The 22,755-nt window shown below is 51.7% G+C and overlaps 1 protein-coding gene across 2 annotated transcripts in view; it reads right to left on the bottom strand.

Annotated features, from left to right (window-relative positions):
* LOC141058691 (hepatocyte nuclear factor 4-beta-like) overlaps positions 1-22,277 on the bottom strand; it is a 42,882-nt gene extending 20,605 nt beyond the window's left edge. Inside the window, exons 1-8 of one of the 2 annotated variants that reach the window (XM_073554871.1) lie at positions 22,105-22,277; positions 14,724-14,895; positions 5,290-5,384; positions 4,520-4,629; positions 4,095-4,250; positions 3,841-3,928; positions 2,907-3,059; positions 2,550-2,786 (exon numbers count right to left, since the gene is read on the bottom strand). In XM_073554871.1, coding sequence (XP_073410972.1) covers positions 2,550-2,786; positions 2,907-3,059; positions 3,841-3,928; positions 4,095-4,250; positions 4,520-4,629; positions 5,290-5,384; positions 14,724-14,895; positions 22,105-22,219 — 1,126 coding nt within the window. In that variant the 5' untranslated portion in view covers positions 22,220-22,277. The remainder of the gene's footprint in view (positions 1-2,549; positions 2,787-2,906; positions 3,060-3,840; positions 3,929-4,094; positions 4,251-4,519; positions 4,630-5,289; positions 5,385-14,723; positions 14,896-22,104) is intronic. The other variant, XM_073554872.1, reaches the window with a different exon arrangement.
* Positions 22,278-22,755: the final 478 nt, after the last annotated feature.

The following is a 22,755-nucleotide window of genomic DNA, read 5'->3' as shown; positions in this document are numbered from 1 at the left end:
ATATACCAGGATAGGGTGGTTATGAGAACAGACCCGGCTTACTTGCCGAAAGTAGTGACTAACTTTCACCGAAACCAAGAGATTGTCCTCCCTTCCTTTTGCGAGAATCCGAAAAACCCAGGGGAGGAGAAGTTTCATAGCCTAGATGTTAAAAGAACCCTAGTAGAGTATATGTCTATAACCAGCCAGTGGAGGAGGTCCCAGTTCCTATTTGTAGCCTTCCAGGGTGCTAGGAAAGGTTATGGAGTGTCAAAGGGGACTATTGCCCGATGGATTAGGGAGGCCATTAGTGTAGCCTATTCAGCTAGTGGCGTCCCGGTTCCGGACGGCATCAAGGCTCATTCCACCAGAGCCGTGGCGACCTCCTGGGCTGAGAAAGCAGAGGTATCAATAGAGCAAATTTGTAAGGCCGCTACTTGGGCCTCACCCTCAACTTTCTTTAGACACTATAGACTAAATCTGTCCTCCTCTGCTGACTTGACCTTTGGTAGAAGGGTGCTGCAAGCGGTGGTCCCTCCCTAAGGTGTTTGAAGTCTCCAGAATCTCTCATGTGGTGCTGTCATGGGTGAAGGGAAAACCACCATGGTTACTTACCGGTAGCCGGTTTTTCCGGAACCCATGACAGCACCCGTATATTTCCCCCCCTTTTTCACCGTTTGGGTGTGCACAATAGTCGGGTGTATTTGTGTGATGTGGTGTTGGATAAATATGTAACTAACCGGGAAGTCCTCTCAAATGCTCTGTAATCCAACTGAAGCGGGGGAGAGGTGCCGCCCCTTATGTTTCAGTAGGTTCCTGTCCTGGCGGGGCGGATCCCTCTCTCATGTGGTGCTGTCATGGGTTCCGGAAAAACCGGCTACCGGTAAGTAACCATGGTGGTTTTTCACAGTGCCTGGCAGTTAATCATGGCAGTTAGACAGGGCAGGAGACAGGTAAGACATTTAAAGAAACCTATTTCCAGTGCATTTGGATTGCAACAATCTTTCACTATATGCATTTGTATAATTTATATCCTGGCTGCTGCATTCACTCACATCCACTGTCCTTGCACTAATTCTTTGGATTAAATGAAAAACGGTCTCCATGGAGCGCTGGCGTGAGCCACACCAGTGGGAAGGACGGTAGATGACAAGCCCAAGGCAGCACCAGCCGCAGACCCTCGCTGAGGGACAGTAACTGTAGAGCAATGAACCGTGGTCAGGAGGGCGCCAAGGACAAGAGGGGAATCTGATGTCTTTATTCCACAACGCGTTTCAACAGCAGGACGCTGTCTTCCTCAGGTGTACTCACCTGAGGACAACAGCGTCCTGCTGTTGAAACGCGTTGTGGAATAAAGACATCAAACAGATTGCCCTCTTGTCCTTGGCGCCCTCCTGACCACGGTTCATTGCTCTGCACGAACTCTTGACACTCCATCCATATCGGCCCCTCTGTTCTTTCCTCTTCTATGTAGCACTCGCGCTCTTTTCACATTGCTAAACTGCACAGTTCCCTTCTGTCCCACCATCCAGCATCAGAGACGTTCTCACAAATCACTTAACCATCTGCTCACTTTCTATCCTCCTTCTCCTAGTCGCAGGAGCTCTCTCTCTCCCAACCCCGGCCCCTTATGTTATAGTATGTCGAACCCCTCACTACACTCAGAAACCCCTCTAATATTCCCTGCCTGCCATCTGTCTCTCTTAATTTTGCCCTCTGGAATTCTCGCTCAGCGTATAATAAACTCCTTCATCCATGACTTTTTCTTCTCTGATTCTCTTAACTTTCTGGCTCCTGGATACACGATATTTACATTAGAAACCAGCTTGCTCGCTGGTCCTGATCACTGTAGAGGCTGTCTAACGCTGTCCCAGCGATCCCATCCATGTCGGATCTTTGGTGGGATCGCTGGGACATCGTTATGTGTAACGGGGCCTTAACAGTTAAGAATCCTCTTCTATGTTTGTGGAAAAACCTTTTCTCCTCCAGACGCAGAGAATGCCCCCTTGTGACCGTCACCTTCCTTGGTATAAACAGATCCTCGGAGAGATATTTGTATTGTCCCCTTATATACTTATACATGGTTATTAGATCAATTTTGCTAATCTCTCTGGGTATTGTAGTTCCCCCATCCCCTTTATTAATTTTGTTGCCCTCCTTTGTACTCGCTCTAGTTCCATTATATCCTTCCTGAGCACCGGTGCCCAAAACTGTACACAGTCCTCCATGTGCAGTCTAACCAGGGATTTGTACAGAGGCAGTATAATGCTCTCATCATGTATATCCAGACCTCCTTTAATGCACCCATGATCCTGTTTGCCTTGGCAGCCGCTGCCTGGCACTGGCTGCTCCAGGTAAGTTTATCATTAACTAGGATCCCCAAGTCCTTCTCCATGTCACATTTACCCAGTGGTGTATTGCTATGCTGTAATGTTTTTGCCTGTACAAGTCCCCTCTACAATGTAAAGTGCTGCAGAATATGTGGGCGGTATAGAAATAATATTATTATTATTATTATTAGTTATCGCCCCTGTATTGTGCGGTGTCAGGAGCCCCCGGTGAGTCTTTACCTCCCAGTAACATTTCCTGCAGCAGGCTGTCGATCCGCGTCATCCCGAACAACTTGGCGAATTGCATCTGCTCAATCATCTGCCAGGTAATGCTCTGCAGCGGGGGCAGGAGGAGGAGGAGGTCGCTGAAGCGCCCCCTCGAGTCGTACTGCCGGTCGTTGATGTAATCTTCTAGGTTCACCTGCACCTGGAACCGCATGTTCTTCACTTTACTGGAGTCGCTGAGCCCCTTACAGTCTACGGTGAGAGTCGGCAGTCAGCACCAAAGACACGAGCAGCACACACTCGCGGACTCTGTCCCTGCAGGTCATGTGACCTTTGCGCAGGTTTGGCCCCTCCCCCATTCGGGTTACTTACCGGGATCAAAAAATATAATGGCCTTGAGGCAGCCGTACTCATTGTCATCTATCTGGATCTCCCGCAGTGGCTTCACCAACTCGTCCAAGATCCTCACCGCCACGCGGGCGATTTCCGGCTCGGGACACTGCATTGGAATAATGAAGTCGTTACCTGCAGGGAGGAAGAGAAGGCGAAGAATCATGGAGGAGCGGGTGACAGGACATCGTTACACCCTGTTATACATGGAGAAACTGGGGGGAGGGGGCAGGAAAAGCAGCAATAAAGGAGGAGGAAACGGGAGCCAGTAAAGCTATGCAATATAGGAACAGAGAAAGCGGTGCGTGAAAATGACCTAGAAAGTGCAGGGGACGAGGATAAGGAAGGTCTGAGGAAGAGGAAGGTCTGGGCAGCGGCCGAGGAAGAGGAAAGTGCAGTGCAAGAAAGATCAGAAATGAAGAAATATAAAAAGCTAGGCCGGAAAAAGAGCAGCTGTGGAATAACAGGAAAAGTAGCATTGCAGGAAGAGGAAAAGCGGTGCAGTAAAAAGCGGCGCAGGAGGAGGAGATGCTGTGCAGGGAAGGACAGCGATGCAGGAACTGGAAGTGGTGCAGAAATAAAGCAATGCTGCTGAAGCCACAGGAAAAAGATCTGCAATAAAGGGACCGGAAAAGCGCAGGAAACAGTAAGGAACCGTGCAGGAAACCAGTAGGAAAAGGAAAAGAAGATGCAAAAGTTGTTCCTATAAACTCAGCGGTGCAGGAAAAGAAATGTAGGAAAGAGGGAAGAGGATTATTTTTTATGTTGCTGCACGCCTCATGTTTTGAGCTTTAACCCCCCGACTTTCCATAATAGGCATTTCATTATTTTTGCCCTTTGGAAATCGTTCTTTGGATTACAGAAGTGTGGTCAGCGGAGCAGCGGATCCGTCCGTTCAGAGGAGCCTGAGACTCACCCAGAAGCAGGAAATCTTTGTACGGGAGCGATCGCTTGGCGACACCCAGCAGGAGATGAGCGCCGGCATGTGCCCTCAGCAGCGCCACCTGGGGAGATGGCAGAAGGGGATGGCGGGTGAGAAATCGCCGCAGTGTGATGCCGCAGACATCTTTTTGTCGGTTGATGATCTTCGCCATCTTAGGTGCCAGTTACTCCCTTGGCCACTAGAAGGCGTCAGTTCACCGCCATTTGGCAGCTGTCGGCCCGTGTTACCTGGTCGTCCAGGGGGAGCTCGCAGAACGCAGGGATGTACTTCGCCCACTCGACCAGCAGGAGGAGCTGCTGCTTCATGGATTCGCACACGTCGCTGATGGTGGCGATTTTCTTCATTGAGATGTCACCCGTGGAGCCGGGACTGAGGCAGGAGAGCTGGAGACAGGACGGGCAGAGGGTGAGACGCAGGGCATCACTACATTTAAGGAGCCCCGAGTCACAGGAAGCGAATACAGATCTACACGTGTCCCCTCAGGGACCAGCAGGGGGCGCTGCCTGCGGGGCAGTTCCTTAATTTTGGGTCCTTTCCCGTTCACCTCTTATAATTTGGCAGCATATTGAAGGCGACCATTCCTGACACCAAAACGGCAAGCCACCATTAACCCCGCACACTGGGATGGACTGGCACCGTGTAACCCCCGCACCTGCTGCGTCATGGCCTCCGCCTGGGTCAGCATGCTGATGGACAAGGAGCCGCTGTCCTCGAAGCCGCTGCTCCTCCTCGTACTGATCCGATCCCGCTCGTTCTGTACGGCTGCAACGACAAACGTTAAGTGACGTCAGGAGTGCCCCGATATCCGAGGTAGGGGGGGCACTCCGCCACCAGCGGCTGAGGAGTCTGAGCAGCGCCTCTGCTTGCCGACAGTGAATGGAAACCTCCAGTAACGAGACGAGTCCTAACGTAATGGGATTGTTGGTATCAGAGTGGCGGTGCGCTTGGATCCTTTCCATACACCGCTGACCGTCAGGGGTCCACGGACCCCAGAAATCTGATATTGATGCTCTATCCTCAGGATACACATAGGCAGAGAAGGACCCTTCTACTTCTCACAGCTGAGGGCTTGTTACAGTTGTGTCCTGTTCAGACAATGATCTGTGAGATTAGCGGCTCGTGCTCCAGGTTTGTCACAAACCCTCAGCTGTGAGCAGTGAGGATGGCATCCTGTAGAGCCGCAGCTCCCCCGTAGATGGTGGGATTCGTGACAGCTCCCCTGTCCTGTCTCTGGTCATGTCGGGAATTGCAGCTCAGCCCCATGTAAGTGACGTGGACAGAAGGTGCCGCTGATCTCATGCCCGTCGCCCATCATTCCTTAGTCAGGACAGCGCCTAGCAAAGCTGATGTCAGACATAGAGGGGCCCCTGCAGCTGCCCGGGGGCCCCACTCTGGCCGTGAGGACATGTGACTCCTACAAACCTTCCTTTCTCATTCCGGCTCGGAAACATTTCCGCAGACGACAATAACGGCACTGATTCCGCTTATCCTTGTCCACCACACACTGTCTGCTGAACCTGCGGGAGAGAGGCAGCGGCTGAGAGACGGCACCGCCTGGGAGGGGGGATGTGGGTCTGGGAGACGGCACCGCCCGGGGGGGGGGATGTGGGTCTGGGAGACGGCACCGCCCGGGGGGGGGGGGAGATGTGGGTCTGAGAGACGGCACCGCCTGGGAGGGGGGGTGTGGGTTTGAGAGACGGCACCGCCCGGGGGGGGGGATGTGGGTCTGGGAGACGGCACCGCCCGGGGGGGGGGGGGGAGATGTGGGTCTGAGAGACGGCACCGCCTGGGGGGGGGGTGTGGGTTTGAGAGACGGCACCGCCCGGGGGGGGATGTGGGTCTGGGAGACGGCACCGCCCGGGGGGGGGGGGGGAGATGTGGGTCTGAGAGACGGCACCGCCTGGGGGGGGGGTGTGGGTTTGAGAGACTGCACCGCCTGGGAGGTGTGGGGCTGCGAGATGGCACCGCCCGGGGGGAATGTGGGGCTGAGAGACGGCACCGCCCGGGGGGGCCTGAGACTGCACTGCTTAGATACAGGATTGGGTACAGAGGCACAGCAGATGGTATCACATGGAATTAGATAGTCTGCAGACAATATATCACAGGATGGGATTAGATACACAGGTCAGGAGACAGTATCACACAGGAGAGGATTAGATACACGGCTCAGCAGTCAGTATCACACAGGAGAGGATTAGATACACGGCTCAGCAGTCAGTATCACACAGGATAGAATTAGACACATGACTCAGCAGTCAGTATCCCACAGGATGGGATTAGATACACAGCTCAGCAGTCAGTATCACACAGGAGAGGATTAGATGCACAGCTCAGCAGTCAGTATCACACAGGAGAGGATTAGATACACGGCTCAGCAGTCAGTATCACACAGGAGAGGATTAGATGCACAGCTCAGCAGTCAGTATCACACAGGAGAGGATTAGATACACAGCTCGCAGTCAGTATCACACAGGAGAGGATTAGATGCACAGCTCAGCAGTCAGTATCACACAGGAGAGGATTAGATACACGGCTCAGCAGTCAGTATCACACAGGAGAGGATGATATAGGGCTCAGCAGTCAGTATCACACAGGATAGGATTAGATACACGGCTCAGCAGACAGTATCACACAGGAGAGGATTAGATACACGGCTCAGCAGACAGCAGCGTCGGACTGGCCCACCGGAGAACCGGTGGATTCTCCGGTGGGCCCTGGCATCTGGTGGGTCCTGGCACCTGCTGGCATACAGGGCCAGCAGTTGCCTAGGGCCCCGCTGCTCCAGGGGCCCCCAGCCAGTGGTGTGTCGCACACCACACAGCTGCTATGGGGGCCCCTGCCAGCGGAGCAGCAGCGGGTGTCAGGAGGCAGGAGCCCCTGTCCCCGCTGCTAAAGAGAAATTAATATTCACTGCGAAGCAGTGAATATCATTTCACAGTCTCCACCCCCAGAGGCCCCGCCCCCAGCCCAGTGAGCCGCTCTGCATCAGGGCCGGCGCGGCCCTCAGTCCTCTCTGCTCCTGGCTCACAGCCAGTGCGCGATGACGTCACTACATCACACACCCGCTGTGTGTCTGGCAGAGGGAGCAGCTCCTGACACTGAGGCCGGGATCAGCGTGGGAGCGAGGAGGAGAGGTGAGTATTGTGGTTTGTTTGTTTTTTTTTTTATATCTCTCGCTCTCTCTATCTGTCTCTATCTATCTATATATCTCTCTTATATCAATCTATCTTTCTATCTCTATCTATTATCTATATCTATCTATTTCTATATCTATCTCTATTTTTATATCTATCTTATATACCGTATATCTATTATCTCTATATCTATATCTATCTCTCTCTATATCTATCTATTTATCTCTATCTCTATATCTATATATCTTTATCTATCTATTTATCTCTATCTATTATCTATATCTATCTTTATATCTATCTTTCTATCTCTACATCTATATATCTATCTCTATATCTTTCTATATATATCTCTATATCTATCTCTATATCTATCTTTCTATATCTATCTGTCTCTATATCTATCTATCTCTCTCTATATATATATATATATATATCTATTTTTATTTATAGCCATCTCTATATATATATATATATATTTATCTCTATATCTACACAGGTCAACGAAAAAAATTTTTTTTTCTGGTGTCCAAAATATTTTAATGAATTTGGGGTATTTTTGGGGTGCTGATTCTGAATATGTCATCAGTTTTGCCAGATTGGCTCAAGTTTTTGAGATTTTTGGTATCTTATTTATAGCACTTGTTGGTAAATGCGACGCATCATCTCATTAATTTCTTTGGATTAGTACTTGAACTGAGCAGTTCTCAATATAGTTTTGTGTTAATTAGTGTTCTAAAAGTTTGTTCATAGCTTGATTTTTGCACTAACTTTATGTTGTTGTCTGTTTTCCAGTGAAAAGCATGAACTCATCATGAAGAAGTTGTCTTAACGATCCAGACTCATTCTGTTACATTTGTGGTGAATATACACTGCCAAAACATAGAAGAAACATAACACACTTCGTAAAAAAAGTGTATTTTGCCTATTTTGGGGTTATGCTTGGGGACCAAGACAAGTTTTGGGCACCACACATAGTGTGCAAAGCATGTATCGAATTATTACGAAAATGGAGCAAAGGACAAAGAAAAAGCTTCAAATTTGGTGTTCCAATGGTGTGGAGAGAGCCAAAAAATCATCATGATGACTGTTATTTCTGTGCAGTGCAAGTGCAAGGATTCAATAAGCATAAGAAACGAAAATGGGAGTAACATGGAATCTGCAAGAAGGCCTGTCCCTCATTGTGAAGATGTGCCTGTACCTGTGTTTACCATAAATAACAGTCATCATGATGATTTTTTGGCTCTCTCCACACCATTGGAACACCAAATTTGAAGCTTTTTCTTTGTCCTTTGCTCCATTTTCGTAATAATTCGATACATGCTTTGCACACTATGTGTGGTGCCCAAAACTTGTCTTGGTCCCCAAGCATAACCCCAAAATAGGCAAAATACACTTTTTTTACGAAGTCTGTTATGTTTCTTCTATGTTTTGGCAGTGTATATTCACCACAAATGTAACAGAATGAGTCTGGATCGTTAAGACAACTTCTTCTTGATGAGTTCATGCTTTTCACTGGAAAACAGACAACAACATAAAGTTAGTGCAAAAATCAAGCTATGAACAAACTTTTAGAACACTAATTAACACAAAACTATATTGAGAACTGCTCAGTTCAAGTACTAATCCAAAGAAATTAATGAGATGATGCGTCGCATTTACCAACAAGTGCTATAAATAAGATACCAAAAATCTCAAAAACTTGAGCCAATCTGGCAAAACTGATGACATATTCAGAATCAGCACCCCAAAAATACCCTAAATTCGATGAAATATCTTTGGCACCAAAAATGCTGTTGACCAGTGCTATCTATATATGTCTATATTATTATTATTATTATTATTATTATTATTATTTCTGTATATCTCTATCTATTATCTATCTCTATCTATATATCTATCTATCTCTATATCTTTCTATCTATAGCTATCTCTCTATATCTATCCATTATCTATTTTCTATCTATCTCTATATCTATCTACCTATCGATCTATCTATCTATATTTCTTTCTATATCTATCTCTATCTATCTCTATGAATCTTTCTATCTATATCTATCCATTATCTACTTTCTATCCATTATCTACTATCTATCTCTATATCTATCTATTTCTACATCTATCTTTCTATCTATATCTATCTAACTCTATATCTATATAGCATTATACCCTATGAGGGGGGGATTATTCCCTATGAGGGGGGCAGCATTATACCCTATGAGGGGGGCAGCATTATACCCTATGAGGGGGCAGCATTATACCCTATGAGGGGGCAGCATTATACCCTATGAGGAGGCAGCATTATACCCTATGAGGAGGCAGCATTATACCCTATGAGGGAGTGCATTATACCCTATGAGGAGGCAGCATTATACCCTATGAGGGGGCAGCATTATACCCTATGAGGAGGCAGCATTATACCCTATGAGGAGGCAGCATTATACCCTATGAGGGAGTGCATTATACCCTATGAGGGGGGCAGTATTATACCCTATGAGGAAGTGCATTATACCCCTATGGGGGGCAGCATTATACCCTATGAGGGGGGCAGCATTATACCCTATGAGGGGGGCAGCATTATACCCTATGAGGAGGCAGCATTATACCCTATGAGGGGGTGCATTATACCCTATGAGGGGGGAAGCATTATACCCTATGAGGAGGCAGCATTATACCCTATGAGGAGGCAGCATTATACCCTATGAGGGAGTGCATTATACCCCTATGGGGGGCAGCATTATACCCTATGAGGGGGGCAGCATTATACCCTATGAGGGGGGCAGCATTATACCCTATGAGGGGGTGCATTATACCCTATGAGGAGGCAGCATTATACCCTATGAGGGGGGCAGCATTATACCCTATGAGGGGGGCAGCATTATACCCTATGAGGGGGGCAGCATTATACCCTATGAGGGGGGCAGCATTATACCCTATGAGGGGGGCAGCATTATACCCTATGAGGAGGCAGCATTATACCCTATGAGGGGGGCAGTATTATACCCTATGAGGGGGGGATTATTCCCTATGAGGGGGGCAGCATTATACCCTATGAGGGGGGCAGCATTATACCCTATGAGGGGGCAGCATTATACCCTATGAGGGGGCAGCATTATACCCTATGAGGAGGCAGCATTATACCCTATGAGGGAGTGCATTATACCCTATGAGGAGGCAGCATTATACCCTATGAGGGGGCAGCATTATACCCTATGAGGAGGCAGCATTATACCCTATGAGGAGGCAGCATTATACCCTATGAGGAGGCAGCATTATACCCTATGAGGGAGTGCATTATACCCTATGAGGGGGGCAGTATTATACCCTATGAGGAAGTGCATTATACCCCTATGGGGGGCAGCATTATACCCTATGAGGGGGGCAGCATTATACCCTATGAGGGGGGCAGCATTATACCCTATGAGGAGGCAGCATTATACCCTATGAGGGGGTGCATTATACCCTATGAGGGGGGAAGCATTATACCCTATGAGGAGGCAGCATTATACCCTATGAGGAGGCAGCATTATACCCTATGAGGGAGTGCATTATACCCCTATGGGGGGCAGCATTATACCCTATGAGGGGGGCAGCATTATACCCTATGAGGGGGGCAGCATTATACCCTATGAGGAGGCAGCATTATACCCTATGAGGGGGTGCATTATACCCTATGAGGAGGCAGCATTATACCCTATGAGGGGGGCAGCATTATACCCTATGAGGGGGGCAGCATTATACCCTATGAGGGGGGCAGCATTATACCCTATGAGGGGGGCAGCATTATACCCTATGAGGGGGGCAGCATTATACCCTATGAGGGGGGCAGCATTATACCCTATGAGGGGGGCAGCATTATACCCTATGAGGGGGGCAGCATTATACCCTATGAGGGGGGCAGCATTATACCCTATGAGGAGGCAGCATTATACCCTATGAGGGGGGCAGTATTATACCCTATGAGGGAGTGCATTATACCCCTATGGGGGGCAGCATTATACCCTATGAGGGGGGCAGCATTATACCCTATGAGGGGGGCAGCATTATACCCTATGAGGGGGGCAGCATTATACCCTATGAGGGGGGCAGCATTATACCCTATGAGGAGGCAGCATTATACCCTATGAGGGGGCAGCATTATACCCTATGAGGGGGCAGCATTATACCCTATGAGGGGGGCAGCATTATACCCTATGAGGAGGCAGCATTATACCCTATGAGGGGGGCAGTATTATACCCTATGAGGGGGGGATTATTCCCTATGAGGGGGGCAGCATTATACCCTATGAGGGGGCAGCATTATACCCTATGAGGGGGCAGCATTATACCCTATGAGGAGGCAGCATTATACCCTATGAGGAGGCAGCATTATACCCTATGAGGGAGTGCACTATACCCTATGAGGAGGCAGCATTATACCCTATGAGGGGGCAGCATTATACCCTATGAGGAGGCAGCATTATACCCTATGAGGAGGCAGCATTATACCCTATGAGGGAGTGCATTATACCCTATGAGGGGGGCAGTATTATACCCTATGAGGAAGTGCATTATACCCCTATGGGGGGCAGCATTATACCCTATGAGGGGGGCAGCATTATACCCTATGAGGGGGGCAGCATTATACCCTATGAGGAGGCAGCATTATACCCTATGAGGGGGTGCATTATACCCTATGAGGGGGGAAGCATTATACCCTATGAGGAGGCAGCATTATACCCTATGAGGAGGCAGCATTATACCCTATGAGGGAGTGCATTATACCCCTATGGGGGGCAGCATTATACCCTATGAGGGGGGCAGCATTATACCCTATGAGGGGGGCAGCATTATACCCTATGAGGAGGCAGCATTATACCCTATGAGGGGGTGCATTATACCCTATGAGGAGGCAGCATTATACCCTATGAGGGGGGCAGCATTATACCCTATGAGGGGGGCAGCATTATACCCTATGAGGGGGGCAGCATTATACCCTATGAGGGGGGCAGCATTATACCCTATGAGGGGGGCAGCATTATACCCTATGAGGAGGCAGCATTATACCCTATGAGGGGGGCAGTATTATACCCTATGAGGGAGTGCATTATACCCCTATGGGGGGCAGCATTATACCCTATGAGGGGGGCAGCATTATACCCTATGAGGGGGGCAGCATTATACCCTATGAGGGGGGCAGCATTATACCCTATGAGGGGGGCAGCATTATACCCTATGAGGGGGGCAGCATTATACCCTAAGAGGGGGCAGCATTATACCCTAAGAGGGGGCAGCATTATACCCTATGAGGGGGGCAGCATTATACCCTATGAGGGGGGCAGCATTATACCCTATGAGGGGGGCAGCATTATACCCTATGAGGAGGGCAGCATTATTCCCTATGAGGAGGGCAGCATTATTCCCTATGAGGGGGGGCAGCATTATTCCCTATGAGGGGGGGCAGCATTATTCCCTATGAGGGGGGGCAGCATTATTCCCTATGAGGGGGGGCAGCATTATTCCCTATGAGGGGGGGCAGCATTATTCCCTATGAGGGGGGGCAGCATTATTCCCTATGAGGGGGGGCAGCATTATACCCTATGAGGGGGGGCAGCATTATACCCTATGAGGGGGTGCATTATACCCTATGAGGGGGGCTGCATTATATTCTATGAGATGGCTGCATTATATTCTATGAGATGGCTGCATTATACTATGTGAGGGGGCTGCTTTATATTCTATGAGGGGGCTACCCCAACTCCTGCTACATAATTAAGACATGTACAACCTTATATTATACCCGGATATTAGCGTGTTTTACCGCATAATTGGTGGTCTGGTATTTAACTCTATGCAGCTACATAGTGGGCCCCAAGAATGATTTTCTCTGGTGGGCCCAAGGTGCTCCAGTCCGACGCTGGCAGACAGTATCACACAGGATAGAATTAGACACACGACTCAGCTGTCAGTATCCCACAGGATGGGATTAGATACACAGCTCGCAGTCAGTATCACATAGGAGAGGATTAGATACACGGCTCAGCAGTCAGTATCTCACAGGATAGGATGATATAGGGCTCAGCAGACAGTATCTCACAGGATAGGATTAGATACATGGCTCAGCAGACAGTATCACACAGGATAGGATTAGATACACGGCTCAGCAGTCAGTATCACACAGGATAGGATTAGATACAGCAGCTCAGCAGACAGCTTTACACTTAGGATTAGATACACGGCTCAGCAGAAAGTCTCACGCAAGATAGGATTAGATACATGGCTCAGCAGTCAGTATCACACAGGAGAGGATTAGATACACAGCTCAGCAGTCAGTATCACACAGGAGAGGATTAGATACACGGCTCAGCAGTCAGTATCACACAGGAGAGGATTAGATGCATTTTCCAGAGCTCTGCTCCTGTTGCTGGATCTGCTTCTGGTGACGGGCGCAGTGACCGCAGGACGTGACTAACATTCCCCGGTTTTGGCTGCTGCAGATTCTGGAACATTGAAGGAAATAGAAAAATTCAAGGGAAAGTTAATGAAAAAAAAACCCACGGCTTCTTGATGCCGGTGCAGGGGATACTGCGGGAGTCTCAGTGTGCAGGGAAATAGATGAACTGCCCCTCTGCCGCCCGCACTAAGGCTCCAGTCACACTAACATGACTTTCGTTTGCTCATCAGCCATTTTTCACACGGACCATGAAAAACAAATGCCATCTCCTGTTCGTTCGGGTCGTGATGAACCCGCCTGTTCTACGGCATAGAACCCAGATGAAGGCGAGGGGCTGCGAGCCGAGGCTTTGCGTGAATGTGGGCGAGGGGCTGCGAGTCAAAGCTCCGCGTGAATGTGGGCGAGGGGCTGCGAGCCGAGGCTCCGCGTGAATGTGGGCGAGGAGCTGCGAGCCGAGGCTCCGCGTGAATGTGGGCGAGGGGCTGCGAGCCGAGGCTCCGCGTGAATGTGGGCGAGGGGCTGCGAGCCGAGGCTCCGCGTGAATGTGGGCGAGGGGCTGCGAGCCGAGGCTCCGCGTGAATGTGGGCGAGGGGCTGCGAGCCGAGGCTCCGCGTGAATGTGGGCGAGGGGCTGCGAGCCGAGGCTCCGCGTGAATGTGGGCGAGGGGCTGCGAGCCGAGGCTCCGCGTGAATGTGGGCGAGGGGCTGCGAGCCGAGGCTCCGCGTGAATACGGCCCCAGATGCTGCACTCGGGGAGCAGATTTGCAGCTTCCCACGCTCCAGGGAATGAGCCCATTCATACTTCACAGCTGAGGGTTTGTTACTTTGTGTCCGGTGTTGAAATGCTTCTGTGAGCTGTGTCCTCTGATAGTTTGTTACACTGTATCAGTCTTCTATCACAGGCTTTCTAGACTGGATACAACTGTAACAAACCCTCCGCTGTGAGATTTCAGCCTTGGGACAGTGTTCCAGAATTTTATTCTAGTTTTCTCCTTGGGGAATAAAAAAGCACAAACGATTTCAACTTTCGCCCCCAGAGTCTGCGGCAGACACTGATGTACTGAGAGGACCTGGAAACAAGGCGGGCACGGCTCTGAACATGGGGGAGAAGTAATGTCCACAGCAGCACAGAGCATTAAAGGAGATAACTGTGCCAAGCCTGCAGGCGGTGCAGTGTCTCAGCAGCACAGAGTGTTTCAGGCGAGGAGGGGTGCTGGTTTAGTGGGATGTCAGACTGAGAAGGGCCAGGTGCAGCACAGAGTGTTTCAGCGATGGTGTTAGTGAGGACATTACCTGCAGGCGTACATGTGATTCTTGCGGACGCTTCTTCGGAAGAACCCTTTGCAGCCATCGCAGCTGGACGCCCCGTAGTGCTTCCCAGTGGCTCGGTCTCCACAAATGGCGCAGAAGGAGCTGACGCCGTTGCTGAGGGGCCCCGGGCTCCCCGACTCCACCGCTATGATCTCTGCAGGCGAGAACAGACCGCGTTACGTGCTGAGGGGCATCATGGAGGCGATTGTATGTTTGCACCGCGCCGCCCCCTGGAATCCAACACCGTCACCCGCTCCAGGCCGTCTGAGCAGAATCGGAGTTGTAGTTGTGCTGGAGACTGAGAAGATATTATTCCTTGTCCTACCTTCTGAGACGCCTGCCATGTAATACAACTCCGCGCCCCACAGAGGACAGAGCACTGAAAAACCAAGTGGCAGATACCAGAGAGCGATAGCAGGAAAAGAGGGAAACTCAATGGGATAGAAAATGCGGCAATCCGTTCCCCCCTCAATCCTCCGTTCCCCCCCCCCCTCGATCCTCCGTTTCCCCCCTCGATCCTCCGTTTCCCCCCCTTCAATCCTCCGTTTCCCCCCCCTTCAATCCTCCGTTTCCCCCCCTTCAATCCTCCGTTTCCCCCCCCTTCAATCCTCCGTTTCCCCCCCCTTCAATCCTCCGTTTCCCCCCCTTCAATCCTCCGTTTCCCCCCCCTTCAATCCTCCGTTTCCCCCCCCCTTCAATCCTCCGTTTCCCCCCCCTTCAATCCTCCGTTTCCCCCCCCCTTCAATCCTCCGTTTCCCCCCCCTTCAATCCTCCGTTTCCCCCCCCTTCAATCCTCCGTTTCCCCCCCCCCTCAATCCTCCGTTCCGGACTCCCCACCCCCTAATCTACAGTACAGGTGACGGGTGGCGACATCCCGTGGCCGCAGGAGGGCGCTCGCACACCATCAAGATCAGCCATCACTGCAAGCAGAGATTACTAGACTTTCTTCTATGCGCCAGCCCTTTAACCCAGGTCCTCCGCCTGGGACCGGACCATTCAGATCTCCGGGGAGAAATCTGCAGTTTATGGCGCCATTAAGATCCGACCGCCATAAATGTAACTAATGGCATCAAAGGTCACAGATCTCGGAGACATCGGCGCCCGTGGGAGGAGAGGGCATGAAAAACGGGCCTCAGCCGCCATGTCAGCCCCAACCATGCGTCAGAGACCCTTCCCAGGGCTAAGAATTTGGCCCCAAGCGGTGTACCCCATACTGGGGAGAGGGGCCCCGGGCTAGTGCACCGCATACAGGTCAGAGGGGCCTCAGAATTGTGCACCCCATACAGGGGAAAAGGGCTTCAGGCTGGTGTACCCCATACAGGGGAAAGGGGCCTTGGGCCGGTTCACCCCATACAGGGGAAAAGGGCCCCAGACTTTTGCACCCCATACTGGGGAGAGGGATCCCAGGCTGGTGTACCCCATACAGGAAAAAAGGGCCCCAAGCTGGTGTACCCCACACTGGGAAGAGGGGCTCTCGGTCAATACACACTGGGGAAAGGGGCCCCGGTTGGTGCACGCCACACTGGGGAAAGGGGCCCCGGTTGGTGCACCCCATACTGGGGAAAGGGGCCCCGGGCGGTGCACGCCACACTGGGGAAAGAGGCCACGGGCGGTGCATCCCATACGAGGGATCCCAGGATGGTGTACCCCATACAGGAAAAAAAGGCCCCAGGCTGGTGTACCCCACACTGGGAAGAGGGGCCCCGGTTGGTGCACGCCACACTGGGGAAAGGGGCCCCGGGCGGTGCACGCCACACTGGGGAAAGGGGCCCCGGGCGGTGCACGCCACACTGGGGAAAGGGGCCCCGGGCGGTGCACGCCACACTGGGGAAAGGGGCCCCGGGCGGTGCACGCCACACTGGGGAAAGGGGCCCCGGGCGGTGCACGCCACACTGGGGAAAGGGGCCCCGGGCGGTGCACGCCACACTGGGGAAAGGGGCCCCGGTTGGTGCACGCCACACTGGGGAAAGGGGCCCCGGTTGGTGCACGCCACACTGGGGAAAGGGGCCCCGGTTGGTGCACGCCACACTGGGGAAAGGGGCCCCGGTTGGTGCACGCCACACTGGGGAAAGGGGCCCCGGTTGGTGCACGCCACACTGGGGAAAGGGGCCACGGGCGGTGCACCCCATACTGGGGAGAGGGGCCACGGGCGGTGCACGCCACACTGGGGAGAGGGGCCCCCGGTGGTGCAAAACATACTGGGGAGTGGGGCTCTCGGTCAATACACACTGGGGAAAGGGGCCCTGGTTGGTGCACGCCACACTGGGGAAAGGGGCCCCGGTTGGCGCACGCCACACTGGGGAAAGGGGCCCCGGTTGGCGCACGCCACACTGGGGAAAGGGGCCCCGGTTGGCGCACGCCACACTGGGGAAAGGGGCCCCGGTTGGCGCACGCCACACTGGGGAAAGGGGCCCCGGTTGGCGCACGCCACACTGGGGAAAGGGGCCCCGGTTGGCGCACACCACACTGGGGAAATGGGCTCCGGTTGGCGCACGCCACACTGGGGAAAGGGGCCCCGGTTGGTGCACGCCACACTGGGGAAAGGGGCCACGGGCGGTGCACCCCATACTGGGGAGAGGGGCCACGGGCGGTGCACGCCACACTGGGGAAAGGGGCCACGGGCGGTGCACCCCATACTGGGGAAAGGGGCCCCGGGCGGTGCACGCCACACTGGGGAAAGGGGCCCCGGGCGGTGCACGCCACACTGGGGAAAGGGGCCCCGGGCGGTGCACGCCACACTGGGGAAAGGGGCCCCGGGCGGTGCACGCCACACTGGGGAAAGGGGCCCCGGGCGGTGCACCCCACATTGGGGAAAGGGGCCCCGGTTGGTGCACGCCACACTGGGGAAAGGGGCCCCGGTTGGTGCACGCCACACTGGGGAAAGGGGCCACGGGCGGTGCACCCCATACTGGGGAGAGGGGCCACGGGCGGTGCACGCCACACTGGGGAGAGGGGCCCCCGGTGGTGCAAAACATACTGGGGAGTGGGGCTCTCGGTCAATACACACTGGGGAAAGGGGCCCTGGTTGGTGCACGCCACACTGGGGAAAGGGGCCCCGGTTGGTGCACGCCACACTGGGGAAAGGGGCCACGGGCGGTGCACCCCATACTGGGGAGAGGGGCCACGGGCAGTGCACGCCACACTGGGGAGAGGGGCCCCCGGTGGTGCAAAACATACTGGGGAGTGGGGCTCTCGGTCAATACACACTGGGGAAAGGGGCCCCGGTTGGTGCACGCCACACTGGGGAAAGGGGCCCCGGTTGGTGCACGCCACACTGGGGAAAGGGGACCCGGGCGGTGCACGCCACACTGGGGAAAGGGGCCCCGGTTGGTGCACGCCACACTGGGGAAAGGGGCCCCGGTTGGCGCACGCCACACTGGGGAAATGGGCTCCGGTTGGTGCACGCCACACTGGGGAAAGGGGCCCCGGTTGGTGCACGCCACACTGGGGAAAGGGGCCACGGGCGGTGCACCCCATACTGGGGAGAGGGGCCACGGGCGGTGCACGCCACACTGGGGAGAGGGGCCCCCGGTGGTGCAAAACATACTGGGGAGTGGGGCTCTCGGTCAATACACACAATCCATAGGAAAGGGCCCTCCACACCCACAGAGCCCAGCTGGGACCTCTGCTGTCTGTACTCTGACCTCGTATGAATGAGCCCCACTCGGAGGAATGGCGCTGATGATCTCTTACCTGTTGCGAGTTGTCTTCACCGCAGAGAACATTCAAAACCAGAACATAAATTTGGCGGCCGGAGGGACTATCAGCCTTGTGCTCTTACTTGCGCCACTTTCTGCTTGTATCTCCGCCGTCCTGCGACACCTCTTGTACATCAGATATTCTCCACGAGACAGCCGCAAAAACCGTAACTGATTAACCCCACCGCAAATAATACAAAGTAACGTGACCCCGCAGCGGCGAGCCTGACCCCACACACCACCCGTCACCTCCACCGCTATCTGTCAGGTATTTACTCACATTACACAATGCACTTCTATCCTCCACATCAACCCTCTATAGGGGGCGCCACTCATACAAACTTATAGACAAGCCAGGGTAAACCGCTGAGACCCCAATAATCAAAAGAATAAGTACCATATCCCCATTCCCAGTGATCAGCGACCCCCATCACCTGAGACCCAACTACTGTCTGATGTCAGGAAATGTATAAGTTGTTCCACAATTTCATCATTTATTTTGGGTTTCGCATTCTCATTGTTTCTGCTACTGTCAGTGAAAGACTCGTAATAATGACTGATGTTTCTCTGTATACAGAAAGCTCCCCCTAGTGGTGGCTGCAGACAGGATCTTATCATGCATCTCTGTATACAGGGAGCTCCCCCTAGTGGTGACTGCAGACAGGATATTATCATGTATCTCTGTATACAGGGGGCTCCCCCTAGTGGTGACTGCAGACAGGATCTTATCATGTATCTCTGTATACAGGGAGCTACCCCTAGTGGTGACTGCAGACAGGAACTTATCATGTATCTCTGTATACAGAAAGCTCCCCCTAGTGGTGGCTGCAGACAGGATCTTATCATGTATCTCTGTATACAGGGAGCTCCCCCTAGTGGAGGCTGCAGACAGGATCTTATCATGTATCTCTGTATACAGGGAGCTCCCCCTAGTGGTGGCTGCAGACAGGATCTTATGTATCTCTGTATACAGGGAGCTCCCCCTAGTGGAGGCTGCAGACAGGATCTTATCATGTATCTCTGTATACAGGGAGCTCCCCCTAGTGGTGGCTGCAGACAGGATCTTATCAAGTACTCACATAAATGCTGTTTAATAATTTGTTCACAGATCTTTCCTGTTATAGAAGTAAGACTCACTGACCTGTAATTTCATGGTGTAGAGGTAAGGCTCACTGGTGTGTAATTTCCTGGTGTAGAAGTAAGGCTCACTGGTCTGTAATTTCCTGGTCTAGAAGTAAGGTTCACTGGTCTATAATTTCCTGGTACAGGCCAGTAAACCTTCTACACCAGGAAATTACAGGCCAATGAGCCTTACTTCAAAAATTTCCTGACTCCGTCTTCTTTCCTTTTTTGAAGGTTTGAAGGTAGGTACATTTGCCTTTCTCCAATCTTCTGGGACTTCATCCCGTTCTCCAGGATTTTTCAAAGATTCTGGCTAGTGGTTCTGCAATTTCCTCTATTTCAGTACCCTAGGATGTAATTCATCTGGAGCAGGAGATGTAAATTCATGTAAATTAGCTCAGTGTTCCCTTACCATCATTTATGGATAGTGTGGATTCTTTTATTCCTTCGATGGCACCGTGAAGATCAGTGGATGATACATTTGCTTTCTTAGAGAAAACAGATGCAAAATAGGAGTCCATTAAAATCTGCCTATCTGAAGTCCAACCTTAAAGTCGGAGTCCTTGCTGGTCTTCCTCCTCTTGTAATCCAGAATTCGGGGATAGCATGATCACTGCTTCCTAAATTTCCGGCCACCTTTACTTCCTCAACCATTTCCTCTCCGTTGGCAATAATTAGGTCCAAGACTACAGATCCTCTTGTTCTCTCCTACCTTTTGAGAGATAAATTTGTCAGCAAGAGATGATTAGCATGTTCTGGATCCATTACTTTTGCTTGAGAGAGATTCCCAACAATTATCTGGATAGTTAAAATCTCCCATGATCACTAGGTCATACTGTTTTGAGATCAGAGACTTCTAATGTAAAGAGTTCATCCACATCATCAGTCTGTCCAGGCGGCCTATAGTAAACATGTACAATGGTGTCCTTTCTGTTCTCTCCAGTTTCTGCAGAGCTACCAGTCTCTGAAGCTTGGATCTTTGTGGAGATATACGTTTTCTTAACATACAATGCATACAATGCAACACGTTTAATTTGCTTGTCTATACTAGAAAAAGCTTCACTTATCAGCACCTGGAGATCCCCAAATGGATGTTTTAGGTGAGTGTCACAAGATACGGCAGATTTCTGGTGAATTGCATTACTTGTTGGCTTGGATGTAGTGTGGGGGCGTATTAATTGGTATAACCACAATCTGTCTCCCAAAGCAGCGCCCCAGTCGTCTTTAGCCCCAGTTTTTTGCGCCGTTCTTCGCCAGGAGCAGTTCTGAAGTTCACCTGGTATCCTTGTCCCTCCACACTTTAGTAGACGCAAACTAATCTTTCCTATCCTCCTGATCCAGTTCAGCCCCACAGACGCAGTCATCCTTCTCTATTGCGTTATTCCACCCTTATTTTAGATTTCTGTGGATTGTAAGGAGATTGACTATACTGGACCCAGAGAAGACAAAGAAATGCTCTGTGCAGAACCTTATTACAAATTATTACTTTGCAGCAACGTTATACTTGCACGATATACCCGCCAATCAGATGAAATGATGGACAGGTTTCGCTTCATTGGGCTTTCTCAAGGGTTCAAAACTTTTTTCTAAAATAAATCTGTTATAAGGGTTTGGAGAAAGGTGATCACAGCTGGGCGCTGACACCTTCTGAGCCGAAGTGGCCTCCACAGAAGGGGATTAGATTGCAGCATGTTCCCCTCTGATGCTTTGCACCAGGAGCAAAGGAAATATTTTCAGTTTCAAACATTTTACAGGGAAGAAGATTCCTGGAAAAGGATAGAAGACTTGTTCCCGAGGACGAGGGGTGAGAACAACCGGGGAGTGAGGATGCAGAACTTGTTGAGACTTTAATACCGCCCCCACCCCCCGACACTGGATCCACACTGTTGCATTATCGTGCTGCGGTTCGCTCTGTGCTTCCTCAGGGGCCGTGCGAAATGCATCTGAAATTACAGGTTTCTATGTGACAGAATGTGCGAGTCGTCAGCTGGGAAAAAACGTTAAAGGGAACCTGTCACCCGATGCTGCGCAATTCCCGGAGAGCAGGAATCGGATCCTGGTGCACGATGTGTTGTGGCTGAGACGTGCAGCCGCGGGGACGCCAACATATTATTCGAGCATCCGAGCATGCTTAGATAACACCTTGTCCGAGCACGCTCATCACTAGTTACTGCACATAAGAAGCGAGATCTCTCTGCCATGAACATTCACCGTGCAATTAACACGCCAATACTCCACTGTCCGCACACGAATCATAGAGACAAGATTCCACTCGGCGGCTCTCGGAGATATCAAAGAGTTGGGGGTCCGGATGCTGAACCCCCCCAAGACCTGAATGGGCCAAACCGGACTTGTTCTGAAGTCCGCGAGAGCGCAGGAAATCTCTGCCCGTGAGCCGGGCAATGATCGGCGACTACACAGGATAATAAACTGGATAGATACAACTACTTATAGCTGGCCATCATGGGGAACTACACATCCCAGCACTCCCCGTCCAGGCCTGATCGTGGCCGGTCCCTGCACTTTCAGACCTTTGCTCTCACCTGCGTTAGTCGGCAGCACCCGGATACTGTCGAATTCCAGCATGGTGTACGTGGAGTCCAGGGTCTCGGAGTAATCTGGTAATTCCATGTCCATAATTCCCTCACAAAGCTTCATTATTGGGATCTGTGCACAGGAGCGGGTCACTGGCCCCAGCGGCCCGACTGCCAATCACCTGTGTCGCCCCCCTCCTCGCCCGAGCACAGCTGCAGAAAATCAATGCTCAGAAGTGCGGTGACAGGAGGTGGCGCAGCAGCTGCAGCAACAAGTGTCAATCACATGCAGATAAGCCTTCACCAATCACTGTCACCTGCACCGAGACATTTACTGACGGGTCACGTCACCCAACTCAGACGGCACCAACTGTCCTCCAGGAGCAAAGTCCTCCGCGTCTCACAGCTGACACTCTGTTACAGTGTGTCAGCGCAGACAGTCCTCTGTGTGCTAAGTCAGCAGCACGGACCTTTCTCCGGTCCTTATGCTTTGTTACAATGTGTCAGTCTGGAGAAATTGTCTACACTGGATCCAGTGGTAACAAACCCTCAGCTGCGGGGTTCTCAGCCTCTGTACAATCATCGTTCTTCTTGTAGCCAGGAAAGACTTAGAAAATGTCGAAGATTAAAAACTGGAGAACGTTTCACTTTCTGTTCTTT

This window comes from Dendrobates tinctorius, unplaced genomic scaffold (assembly GCF_039654945.1).
Source record: "Dendrobates tinctorius isolate UK_male_01 unplaced genomic scaffold, ASM3965494v1 ptg000214l, whole genome shotgun sequence".
Classification (NCBI taxonomy): Eukaryota; Metazoa; Chordata; class Amphibia; order Anura; family Dendrobatidae; genus Dendrobates; species Dendrobates tinctorius.
Note: the sequence above shows the minus strand (reverse complement) of the source record. Positions and strands in the feature narration are given on the sequence as shown.